Source organism: Seriola aureovittata, chromosome 8 (genome assembly GCF_021018895.1).
Source record: "Seriola aureovittata isolate HTS-2021-v1 ecotype China chromosome 8, ASM2101889v1, whole genome shotgun sequence".
NCBI classification, from domain to species: domain Eukaryota; kingdom Metazoa; phylum Chordata; class Actinopteri; order Carangiformes; family Carangidae; genus Seriola; species Seriola aureovittata.
The window spans coordinates 12,328,368-12,341,188 of record NC_079371.1 but is presented as its reverse complement, the minus strand read 5'-3'; the positions used below and the strand labels follow the sequence as shown (position 1 = coordinate 12,341,188).

The following is a 12,821-nucleotide window of genomic DNA, read 5'->3' as shown; positions in this document are numbered from 1 at the left end:
TTTTACCCAGCAGTGTATAAAATTAAATTGAGACCAGCGCCACCACAGCCAACTAAACGAGTAAACTACTAAACGGGTGAAGTGCTACGTACATAGTATTAGACTTTAATATTGACTGAAAGTACATTTTACTAATACTGATGTACTTCTAAGTGATATTTTCAATACAGGACTTTTACTTGTTACTGAGTATTTTTACAGTGTGGTGGTGCAACTTTTACTTATTAAAGGATCTAAGTTCTTCCTCCATCACTGGGCCGCAGCACCTCAGCCTCAAACACAACAGAGCGACAGCAGGTGTTTCTACTTGAAATTTAATGTTGGGGAAACACTTGCACAGCAGAAGCACTGAAACGTTTACTAAAAATAACTTGAATGCTTTACACCATGAGAAATTACACTTTCCCTGACCTCAATCTGTCCTTTTCAGTCAGTGTGCATCAGACTTTTTGTTTTGGTCTGCAGTTATCCATAATTTTCCATGTGGAAACTTGAGCAGACTTATTTATACATTTCAAACTAGTGAAGAAAGATCATACAGACACTTGAACTGCATAAAATTCAGGTTTCAATAAGCTGTTATCTGTAAATACTGAGAAATATCATTGAAGTCAAGCATACATTTAGAATCATGGCTTCCTACAGGCAAAGTAAATGCAGTTTGACACTGAGAACGTGTCGACTGCACTTGTCTGACTTCTTGATCATGTGACCTCAAGTAGGCACAGCGTATCTACAGCCACACAGACAGACAGTGTGTAAATGGCTGTGATCCCTGTTGCTTCTGATTCACTAATCCCTGTTAACATTGTAATGGGGCAGCTGTGGAGAGGCCCGCTAAATGAAGGATTAACTATGTGCTACCTGTTGAGGGGGGCTTTTGGGGGTGGAGTGGTCAAAACACCATTAAAACCGATTTCCCTGGGTCAGGGGTTACGTCCGAGACTTTCTGAATCACTGAGAGGAAGATTAGACTGTGTCCAGCTGAGTAAATCATGTAATCTGATAGTGTTGCTAAAATGAGGCTATGTCCTACATTAAAGATCAGTCTGGGTTAAGTGTCCAAGGCATAGTGATTGTTTCTACATGCCACTTACCAAACAGTGTGTTCTTTAAGTTCACAATGACCACATTAATCTCACTACAATATTACAGCTTCAGACATGCACTTTATCTGTAGATGATTCATTTTTTCTGGCATTTTGCTCTTATTAAAATAAATGGAAGAGCAGTAGCTGGAATTCTAAATACATTTAGCAACACACAGCTAAATTTGTACCAGCACTGACACATTAATGATTTGGTTTGAGGGTATTTCATATGATCCAAAAGTGGGGGAAAAAAAAAACTACAGAGAAACATCTCCAGTGACAGAATTAAACTTCTGATGAACTTTGAGAGCATCATAATGGTTCAAAGCTGGACTGATATTTTAAACCCTAATATAACTTATTCTCAGACTCCAATTATGTGGTCTCATTTTCAATGAGAGTAATTACAGCTGCAGTGACTGAATACTCATGGAGGATTTCTGTGATGTTAGAAAGCCTGGAGCTTTTAACAGAGAACTTCACTGTACAATCATTAGTCTGTAACCTGGGTTACAGAGAAAATTTTCCAAGTCATTGCTAATGAGAATTTCAGACCACATATGTCCAACAGCCTCTTAATTGAAACACTTGTCTTATTTTTTTTTCATATCCTGAAATGGAGAGATAAGGGTCCCAGGGGGGCGGCAGCTCTTTAATTGGTCAATGAAAATGGCTGAAAACTGATTAAAGCTGCCAAGTGGCCCTGTGACCGGCGTGCAGTTCATAATACAAAGTGACAGTATATTGCTGAAATATCAGCGTTATGAGTCCCATAGAGTTTAAATGGACACTAATGTAGACACTTACCACGTCAAACAGAATCTACTTCGTGCGGCGAGTTGTTCTGACACAACTTAAACATTTACTACAACTGTCCCACATGTGGACAGTTAGCATGAGGACAAAGATTACAATTGGATATTTCAGAGAGGTTGGTACACACCGTGGTTTAAGAGGCCCGAGAAGTACACCATGTCCTGTCCTGTGTCGGCTACAAACACGTCCTCCTTTACAGCCGGTAAGATCAAATGTCAGGAGGAATTCAATTTATGACAGCTCTTAAAATACACATTTAAAAAGGGCCTAAAACCTAAATATGAACCTGTCAACGTAACACTTTCTTTTGCTTCTTTGCCGTCATGAACTGTCAGAATATGGAATTATGTTTTTACACACTTTAACAGATCTACAGCTCACTTGAACATGATAGTAAATAAGTGGAACAGGTGTGTTATACTGGTAAATGGTCAAACAGCTCAAGGTTAAAGTTATCAATCACACCAGTTAGAGTCAGGAGGCTTGGCAGGAGATAAAAGTATATTTAGAAGACTGGAATAATCCACCTCGCTACAGGTGATCCCAGTTGTTTCTTTACAGGAGAGTTGTGCAAATATTGTGCTGAAATATCAATATGTAAATATGTAGACTAGTACAGCTCCTGACTTTTTGCATATCACTTTTCTGCGAGCGTGTCTTGGTTGAAATGTTGTCAGCAAGTTTACTTTCTCAGCTGATTCTGGTTTGCATCCAAATACAACCTGCAGCTCTAAGCTTACATATCGCACAAGAGGCTGCCAAATGCTTTCCTGAAGCAACACGACTGAGGACGTGAGCTGCTAGGACACTCAGTCAACACTCCGTCTGTAGTGTTACCCTTCACACATGGCATTACATTTCAAAACCAAGGCAGGAGATTCGCTCAGTAGGTTGCCTTTATTTCTCTTTTTCTGCAAGGTTCCTGTGTTGAGGGAATGACATTCTGGTGAGGGGCAGAACAAAAGAAAAAAAGCATGGGCCAAGAGAAGAGTGCATAAATGATTCCCCCGGTACAACTAGTAGAAAATACTAGTTGGTCCCTATAAATATAGTGCTGCATTTAAGTCCTTCCAAATGTACAAGATATGTTACAGTTAAACTTCACAACATGAACAGTGGACATACAAAACAACTTAGATGACTTTCTTAAGCTCATCATATAAGACAAGCACAAAGGCGCCGCCCATGCCTCTGAGCACATTAGACCAGGCTCCCTTGAAGAAGGCCTTGCTGCCCTCATCACGTGCGATCTTCCTCCAGCAGTCCAGGGTGCCGCTGTACATGATGTCAGCTGAGGAAAAATAAATAAATAAATAAATAAATTACAATTAAAAAAAAAAAACAAAAAAAAAACATCACACCTTTATTCTAGTGACAGAGTTGCAAAATCAAAGTTATACTTTCAAATGTTGTGTTTATTACCTCCTTTGCGTCCAGACTGCATCATCATACGACGACGGACAGTGTCGAAGGGGTAGGACACGAGACCAGCGACTGCAGTCACAGACTGAGCAATCATCCAGCTGACAACAATGTGTGTGTTCTTGGGGTCTGGAAGCATGCCTGTAAGAGAAGTGTCAATCAGTAAGATTATCTAAAAAGTCACAAAAGCTTTGCGATGTTTGATGATGAAAACTTACCCTTTGCAGTGTCGTAGACGCCAAAGTAAGCAGCTCTGTAGATGATAATGCCTTGTACTGAAACACTGAAGCCCTGGTACAGACCCTTGATGCCATCGGACTTGGAGATCTTCACCAGGCAGTCACCCAGGCCTTTGAACTCGCGCTCTTGTCCGCCTTTACCGACATCAGCGGCCAGACGTGTTCTGGCGAAGTCAAGGGGGTAGACGAAACAGAGAGACGTGGCTCCGGCAGCACCACCAGACGCCAAGTTACCTGCGAAGTATCTCCAGAACTGTTTACGCTTGTCCACGCCGTCAAGGAAAATCTTCTTGTACTTGTCCTTGAAAGCAAAGTTGAGGGCCTGAGTGGGGAAGTAGCGGATGACGTTGGCCAGATTCCCTCTCCAAAATGAGAGGAAGCCCTGCTCTTTGGGGATACGGACGACGCAGTCCATGATGCCCTTGTACTGCTTGTCAACTGAAATCTGTTTGCTGGCATGTTGTACCTGTAAACAAACCAGAGATACTGCAGAGCATTAGAGACAAAAATGATTAAGGCAGTGGAGAGCAGATCAAGTTTGACAAAAACCTATTTCAGCATTGTTACAAACATCAATGTGCATTTACCTTTCACCTGTCAACCTTACAACTAGTATAAATCGGTGAGGGCAAATTCCCATGGTTCTCATGTGTCTATCTGACAGACACATTTGCAGCCATGTGCCAGAGTACAACTTTTGATTCGGCATCCATTCAACAATTCACAGCCCCACCTCCTCCTCCTCCTCCTCCTCCTCCTCCTCCTCCTCCTGCTGGTGCTGGTGCTGCTGCTGAGCCCAGGCCCACTGCAGCAGCAGACACCCATGGCGCAACCCTTGCTGTGACCTTGGCTGTTTGTTGACAAGCCAAACTTAATACCTGCCAGTGAAGATGAGCACCACTGAACACCATAGACACAGTCGATGGTGGTGTCTGCCTCTTGGAAAAGACTGTATTATTGCTTGGGAGCACTGCAGCCTGCTGGCCGGCGTATTACGTAACAGGTCTGATACGCCTCATTCCTCATATGTGTGTCTGCACCAAACTCCACCAGAGCTGCTCTGACTTACTATTTTTAGACGCAAGCTCCTACTTTTAACAACGCAGCATCTTTACATTAGTTCCCTCGCCGGGACATCTTGTTAAACTCGCCCTGCATGCAATAGAAATGACTAGAAACTTCTGCAAGACAATGCTGCAAGCTGACAACACCAGTTTTGCGTTGCAGACACAAGCAGGCAGCCTCTAATTAACAGCTGCAGTTGATTAAAGTGTCATTAGATGCCAGGTGCTAGAAACTGTGTTTTATATGAACACTCACCTGGAGGAGAAGTTTGACTCTTTCGATGGGGGCTACAGCTGTTTTGGAGATGGCAGCGGCAATACCACCAGCCAAGAAGTCCTTGGCGAAGGAAATAGCTGTTTCACTCATCTTCGGATGTTATCAGCCGCCGTCCAGTTACTCCGTTGGTGGGGTTTGCCGGTAGAGTTGAAATGGCCGAATCCAATCTAGAAGTGAGGGGATTTAAGAAGGCTGAACGCGAGAAAAAACGTGAACTTCGACTCCCATTTCTCATTGGTCAGATGCCGGGGGGCAGTGGGCGGAGCTAATGGGTGCCCTTTGATTCAGATTTGGTGCTCTCTCCCTCATCGCTCAAGTTAGTCAAAGCAGGACCAGCCCCTTAAATCTGTTCAACAAGAAGAAAAGTTGAACTATCTCCCTCAAAGTTGTTTAGATATTCAGATTCAGTCACACCTCGGCAGAACTCAAGAGATAAAATTATGCGGTCAAATTAAGTTTCAGGGCAGATTTATTGGCTCAAGGTCGTGTCAGAGGTCAGTTTGAGGCAGTTGAGGCCTACAGGCTATGGCGGGGAAAGGTCATCCCATCTGTTAATGTCTTGTAGCTGTCACTCAGTTTCCCACAGTATGGAGCAGCAGGAGTACGTGATTCAATCAGCTGACTGATCAAGCCTTTGAAATTTTGGGATGATCTTTGCTTTCTATCTCAAATAGACACCTCACTCACTTCTATTAAACTACTTAAAGATATGAAATCCATAAAACTGCTGAATTTTACCTCCTATATATGTTCCTCTAACTTTTCTCATTATTACTAATTTTCACTGCTTTAACTGTAATTATTTAATTATTTTTGTAACTGTGATACTGACACTACACTGCTTTGCTGATCCTCCTATTTGCCTGTATGTTTATATTTTCTAAACAATAAGAAGAAGACTGATCCAACCTTATTAACTAAATACAAAGTCAGATCTAAATCTTACCAGAGGGCCTGTTGCCTGTTATCATTAATTGTCAGTTAGCATAAAAATGTTTATTTGAAACAAGCTGTTGTGGAAGATATTTTCAGTTTTGTTATGCAAGTAGAAATATTAATACCATGGTGTAGAAATACTCAAGTTACGAGTAAAACTCCTACATTCATTCATCTGACTTAAGTAAAAGTATTAGCATCAAAATATACTTAAAGTTCCAAAAGTAACAGTATTCATTATGCAGAAAGGCCCATTTCAGAATAATGTGTATTATTTCATTAGGATTATGATTATTGATATTAATGTGTCATGACTTTAACGTTACAGCTGATAAATGTGGGGTAATTTTATTACTTATAAACTGCTGGGTAGCCTGTGAGTTTCCTCTAGGGAACAACGAAGTCTGTCCTTAAGTACAGTGCTTCAGTAAATGTGGTTAGTTACTCTCCACCCCTGAAAACAGGTTACACCATTAGTATTTTTACTACAGGGCAAAGTTCACCTAAGTAAAAGACAAAAATAGATAAATAACACTCGTCACGCTGAACCTTGACAGTGGAAAGTGAAACGCAGCAATGAGCAGGTAGTTTTATCTGTCTGGAGTTTAGGTATAACTTTGTCATTAATGTGTAATCTATATAATCAGGCCTTTCATGAATATAAAAAAAACATAAGAATGAAAACTGTGTCAGTGAAAAATTTTAATGTTCTAAGCACATTTCTTCTGTCACAATCCATGTTAGCACTTGTACATGATTGTCCATAAACTACAAACACGTATCAAAATTTATCATTCATTGTACAGTAAAAATATAATCTATCACACAAGCTGCCCTATTATACAACATAGCATATGGTCATAATGCTCAAATATTAATTTACAGAGTAGAGGAGCATTTGTAACCTATGTGAATAAACTATGGCACTATTTGAAGTTGATGGGACCATAACTGAAATAAGCCCTAAAATAAATAATTAACTCACAAGGCACATAATATTAAGTTAAAAACATAGTGGGTAAGTGAATAATTCATTGACAAATAATACTGCCAGATAAAATGACGGATAACAATGTTCTGAAAGAGGTAGACCGTTGCCGACAGGACATACTGTAACGTAAATGCATGTTATTTGCTTTTATGAAGATGAAACCTGAAACACAATGTTATGTAATTATTACAGACAAAAGCCTTGATGGTCAAGTGTGGTCAGCAGTCAGTAGTTCTCACAACATATCTTCTCATGTGAAGTTTCACCAACGGTTTCCAAAAGACGACTCCCCTGAGCCAAAGTTCCTGTTTTTCAAGTAGCGCTTCACCTCTTGCAGCTCGTACGGCCCGAGGCTCTGGTCGACCCCCGGCGCGAGCTTGTAGCTCAGAGGCGAGATGATGTACCCGTTGCGGTAAAGGCAAACTTGCTTACACATCTCAAAGCAGGTAAAAAGAAGGCCGAAGCAGGGCACAATCTGCGAAGAAGTGACGAGAGAAGTTGTGAGATAGAGATCAGTGACCTCAATCATGTGATTAAACACTCTGACCATAGAGAAGGCTGTGGTCTGGTGTAGGCATTAATAAAACCTTTAATGTTTATACAAGATTTTTTTCTGTATTCTGATTGATATTTTGGTTGAAAAAATTAAAAAGTAAATAAAACTGCTCCTGACAAGGCTTTCCATTTGTAAAACAACTCACAGCTATCATGACATTGCTGCTGAAATAGGAGAGTGGAGCATGCCGTTCGGGAGACAGACTTGCTCACCTTGCTCGTGACATTTCTGCTGTGACTTACACACTGAACATTGCTTTCCATGCCCCACCCCCGTCCTCACTTACCCTTTTGTAGAGGCTACAATCCTTCATACGTCATAAAGACACTCATGTTCATAAGCGTGTGCAGTTATTTCAGTTCCTATTAGCTGTATGTATCACAGGATAAAGTCGACCGGTAGTTTGATCATATAATTGATGGAGGGTAATGAAAAATTATTACTAATATAGAAGTGAAACTGTACCTTTATTGTGTTGGCAGTGAGGCCTGTCCACAATGAGAGGATGCCTTTGTTTCTGACAACCTGTATGAAACAGTCAATCATCCCACTGAAATGGACGTCAACTCCACCAAAATGGGGGAGACGGGCACTCTGCGCCTGAGAGAAGGAATGAAAGTGAAAATGAAAAGCAATAAATCAGAAAAGTGTCACAATGTATCTATAAAGTAATAAAGAGAAAGGTCAGGTGAAGCATGACTTTAAAGCAGTGCAGTAAATGAGAAGTGACCTTCCTGTCACTGTTTACTGTAGAGTCCGTGATCAGATACCTGTCACCTGGTGTGTGCCTGTCTTTCTGTGGGGAGAGCATCTGCTGATTTAATCAACTTATCATTTCAACTTTTAGTAGCAACCGACCAGAACCAACTGGATAAATTTAAAATATCTTAATCTGTTAAGATAATAAAGCAAACAGTGTGCAAGGACAAGAAAAGGATAAAACGAAAAAATAACAGCCGATAAGTGCTGTTAAAACTTCAGTGAAAAACTGTGCATGTGTTATCTTCGTATATTAAAGTGTACAAAAGTTCACAAGACTCTTCCTGTCTGCCGCAGTCACACTGTGTCCTGTGCTTGGTTGTTAACCACACTGACAACTCTACAGGCTGACTGTCATGTGACAGGGGAATGCATCTTTAAAAGTTTCAAGGTTCCCAAAGGGAACATGCAACCATGATTGTATTAAACTGTTCAAACAGTTTAATTTGTAGGGGAAACATCAAACTAGCTGATGAGTTAAACAATACTCAGCTCAAATCATTACCCTAAGCTTCAGCAAACATCTTCAGCTGTCTTCTTATCATCTATTCTCTCACTGACTTTTAATGTTTGACTCTGGGCTTTTAAGGAGACAAGACAAGAGCTGAATCCCTAAAATTAAATGATTCAGTAACATTATTCTTTATTGTAAGGTGACATGCTTGTGATGGTTTGATAAACTAGACACACACAACTTGCCCGCTGTCTGATAGTTACTGGCTATCTTTAGAGAACTTATCTATAGCTTCTGCAGACCCAGGACACATTCACATTCCCAGCTGCTGTTGAACCTTGTGGTAGCTAATAATAGGCTGATAAAACCGGATGTAGTATTCTGTCCTTTGCAGCGCCATTGTTCCCCATGTGTCCTTTCTAACATGGCGAAGGCATCTCAGACTTGACTTAGAGGGAACATGGTGCAGACAGACATGTTTTCAAATCACTGTGGTGTTTTAAAACACATTCAGAAAATGTCCTGACATTAACGTTCCACAAACTGACTCATTTTGAAGGGAAAGTTGAAAAACCTCCTACTAATACTGTCCTGATTTAAGAATGACAACTTTCCATGTTCAGAAATGTTGAGTGACCAAGTCAGGCCAGCCTGCATTTACAAACCCCCACTGCCCCCTTATGGACTAACGGTGGTAATACAACCAATACACATGACACGCTACACTGCAGCCTTGTTGAGGTTAGTTGTTACTTAATTATTGCATCTAAGAATAATGAAAAATAATTCATAATGAGTTCTAATAGACAAGTTTGAGGAGAACTAGTTGATTTGATTGAAATATCTATCAAATTATTTCCAGCACTATGTCTGTGCAGTTGACTGCAGTCAAGAAGAGAGAACTTGCCAATGAATATTTTTTGTTTTAATTTTTCAAAAAAACAACAACTAATTGCCAAATAAGTTAATTAAGAGTCTAATGAATATTAGTTGACTACCTCGGGACGCAACTCTATCACATTTTGATGATGTCCTATTTTAAATACTGACACTTGTCACTTGTATTTGTCTATTTTTGTTTTCTTTTAATGGGTCTGTTTCACTTCTCCTGAAAACCAAAGGTCACATGCAAAAGTGTTCTGGTGACTAACCTGCATCTTCCTTTTTACTGTTTCAAAAGGGTACGAGAGGGTTTGAGACACTCCTGCTGCAAGACAGCCACTAATGAAGTTCTGGAGGGGAGTGAAGCGAAATGGAGGCTCCTGCCAGAGCTTGTCCAAGTTCATGTAGACTGCATAGCATCCCACAGAGAAGGGAAATGCACCTGATGACAAAGGAAATGTAGTGTAAATTGCAGAAAAACATATCATGCATGAATGTGTACAGAAAATGAGGTAAATTCTAAGGATGAACAGAAATGCCTTTAATAAGGGGTGGATATTAAATATTTTGGTCACTAGATCACTACAACTACATGATTGCCAATTGCACTGAGTGCAGAGCTAAAAGCATTCAGGTTTACTGCCCATAGAATATGAATGACTTTGTATGAATATGCATGCACACCTAAGACAGTGAGGGAGAAGCCCCTATAGAGAGCTAGAAGCCCTTCACTCCTGTAGATCTTTGAGAGAGTGTGAACTACGCCGATGTACGTGGGCTGTCTGCAGTTCTGAGCGATGAGCCTGGTCTCCACCACCTCCAGTGGGTACGTGGTCAGAGCAGCAGCAATGCCAGCCAGTCCACCAGCAAATATGGCCCTCCACTGAGAGATGAAGCCCAGCTCATCCATATGAAGGTGGACTATCCTGCACACAGAGGAGGACAAAATTAATAACACTTAGAAGAAGGGTATGCACTTATCAGACAGTCAATGCTTTTCTCATTTAGCATTGGTGTAAGTTTAAATCTATGGTCTCTAACCCCACTGTGCACCTGACTGTCTTGAAATGAGAACCCCTCTCTGCAGGTTCATCTATTGGTTTCATGTAGGAATCAATTAGTCCAATTGAATGATGAAAATTTATCATCAGCAAATCTGATGACAGATTAAAAATAGACATTCTAATGAAATTCCTCACTATTTTCTGACACTTTATTGACAAAATGATTAATTGAGAAAATAATTGTTAGATAATTGATAATGAAAATAACTGGTAGTTGCAGCCCTCGGTCAGAATTAATATTATTTGCGAAAAAAATTAATTAAAATATTAATATTTAGTTTAAAACCGAAAAAAATGTTAGTTGCAACACTAGTTCAGTGTATTTTATAATAAGAACCTTGTTTATCAACGTTTCTTGAATCATGCCCATCTTTTCTCTTTTGGGGTTTATTGCTTTATATGTATAAATAAACACTATTATTAGACTGAAAACAGGTCCGTTTGATTCACCTTTACTGTTACTATGATGTACTTTAAAGGCCATGATTCATGAAACAGTATACTTCTCAAAATAGGAAATGAATAACGTGTGTGACAAAGGCATGCAGGAAGGGGATTCCTTTCCTGGAGCACCATGTACAGCACAGGACAGGGGTTTGCCCAGTCAGGGTTGGGTGGTGTTTACATGCAAACGTGTCCTGAAGCATGAGAGGGTACTGACTGTGACAGCTTCACTACAGTCCACAGACAGGAAATACTGTATTTATGACTCCAGGCTGCATTACTGTTGTCATGGCTGCGGCTCTTCATTGCCCTGCACGTTTACTTATCAGCCATGCTGTCGGCTCTGCGGTTTGTTTTATCCTGTAGTAACCCAACAGAAAACATGAGTAGTCGTGAGCCCTGAGTTCAGCCTCGCAGGTAGCACTTCCGCTCATGACGAGTACAACAGTCCTCTTTCCCAGTTCTGTCATACTCCAGTAATCAACCATAACTAATTCATGTATGGACATATGTGCGACCTGCAACTAACGCTAAATTCCATTACTGCGGCTTTTCTTAATCGTATAAGTCATAGTAAATGACAGTCAGTTCATATGGTAATGAAAATAATGATTAGCTGCAGGGCTGCACCTACACCTACAACTATTACTTTTTCTAATTATCAATTGATTTTTTTCAATTAAATGATTGATTAATCCCTTAATTATTCCTGCTCCAGTTAGCTGGAGCAATAGTTGGTGGTAGACAACAACATTCAACACAGACTACCTGTGAGACAAAACCCAGGGCACGATGAATCCTTTCATTCTTAAAAATCGACTGAGCAAATCCAGCCTTGTGATTGGCTGAAATGATGAGGTGCGCCTCGTACGGTAAAACAGGAAGTATACATTTGGCAGCACGAATGAAAATAAACAAACTATTTAAATTAACCATTTCTGTTATTTTATCGCGATGAACAATAAACAGTTGTCGTGTGTGTACATACTTTCAGTTACTGAATGTCACATGTGTTATCGACTCCTTTACACCAACACAAACTTGCTAAGTCAGCTGACCAAGCTGGCTAACAAGCTAATTTAACATAAATACGAGCCACACGACATGTTATTAAGCAGATACAACATGAGACAAGAACAATTTATACCAAATTTAGATTCAGCTTGACTCACTTTTTGTACGTTGTGAGATGAACCGCGGTGTAGGGGAACAACCGGAGACAAGAGGCGAGATTTCCTTTCCAAAATCCTCGAAGTCCCTCATTCTGGTAGATGAGAAGGAAACTTTGACAGAAACCCCTCTTACAGTGAAAGGTGCCCACCTGACTTTTAATTTTTACCACCTCCAGAGGCGACGTGACAGTTTTACTGAAAAACCCGGCGAAACCGACGCACATAAAGCTTTGAGAACCGGTGAGTCTGTTGTCCTTTTGAACTGAGGCCATCACTGTTCAGCCTTCAGCCGGAGATCTGCGCTTTCCTGCGATTATTTTCAAATTTCTTCGAGGGACAGGAAAGGTTTGTTTGTTTACACAGATTAGACATCTAAATATAGAAAGCGAAGCGGTATCCTTCTCCTGTCCTCGCCAGCGGTGTTATGTGACAAACCACGTCACATGGAGCAGTGCCGGGGGTGAGCTGAGCTGAAGGGGACGTCCCAGCAACACTAGAGGACGCTCTTTGAGAAACCTTCAAATCTTCTGTGACACAGTCCAGTGCACTGTCCTTTGCCCAGTCGTGTCTTCAGATTTATAAACATTGATGAAAGCTTTTCTTTCAGTAAAAGTAGACATGCTACAATATAAAAATACTCCCATACAAGTAAAA

General features: G+C 40.5%; 2 protein-coding genes across 2 annotated transcripts; both read right to left on the bottom strand.

The window, feature by feature from the left end:
• Window positions 1-2,785: 2,785 nt before the first annotated feature.
• Window positions 2,786-5,095, bottom strand: slc25a5 (solute carrier family 25 member 5). Its single transcript, XM_056383720.1, has 4 exons — window positions 4,889-5,095; window positions 3,548-4,034; window positions 3,330-3,470; window positions 2,786-3,198 (listed from the first exon to the last, which is right to left on the bottom strand). Exons 1-4 carry the CDS (start codon window positions 4,997-4,999, stop codon window positions 3,041-3,043), a joined length of 897 nt encoding a protein of 298 aa, XP_056239695.1. The 5' UTR covers window positions 5,000-5,095; the 3' UTR covers window positions 2,786-3,040.
• A 1,434-nt stretch (window positions 5,096-6,529) lies between these two features.
• On the bottom strand, window positions 6,530-12,778 carry slc25a43 (solute carrier family 25 member 43). The gene is made up of 5 exons (XM_056382654.1): window positions 12,168-12,778; window positions 10,172-10,413; window positions 9,757-9,929; window positions 7,858-7,992; window positions 6,530-7,311 (listed from the first exon to the last, which is right to left on the bottom strand). The coding sequence occupies exons 1-5, from the start codon at window positions 12,437-12,439 to the stop codon at window positions 7,099-7,101; spliced, it is 1,035 nt and encodes a 344-aa protein (XP_056238629.1). The 5' UTR covers window positions 12,440-12,778; the 3' UTR covers window positions 6,530-7,098.
• Window positions 12,779-12,821: the final 43 nt, after the last annotated feature.

What these genes read in the sequence shown, in the direction of transcription:
- slc25a5 (XM_056383720.1), bottom strand. Translation starts at nt 4,999, where the DNA reads ATGAGTGAAACAGCTATTTCCTTCGCCAAGGACTTCTTGGCTGGTGGT. An exon ending in GAGTCAAACTTCTCCTCCAG is followed by an intron (nt 4,035 to 4,888) that starts GTGAGTGTTCAT and finishes GTTTGTTTACAG; the next exon opens with GTACAACATGCCAGCAAACA. An exon ending in CGTCTACGACACTGCAAAGG is followed by an intron (nt 3,471 to 3,547) that starts GTAAGTTTTCAT and finishes CTTCTCTTACAG; the next exon opens with GCATGCTTCCAGACCCCAAG.
- slc25a43 (XM_056382654.1), bottom strand. Translation starts at nt 12,439, where the DNA reads ATGGCCTCAGTTCAAAAGGACAACAGACTCACCGGTTCTCAAAGCTTT. An exon ending in CAGTAAAAAGGAAGATGCAG is followed by an intron (nt 7,993 to 9,756) that starts GTTAGTCACCAG and finishes TCCTTCTCTCAG; the next exon opens with GCGCAGAGTGCCCGTCTCCC. An exon ending in TCACTGCCAACACAATAAAG is followed by an intron (nt 7,312 to 7,857) that starts GTACAGTTTCAC and finishes ACTTCTTCGCAG; the next exon opens with ATTGTGCCCTGCTTCGGCCT.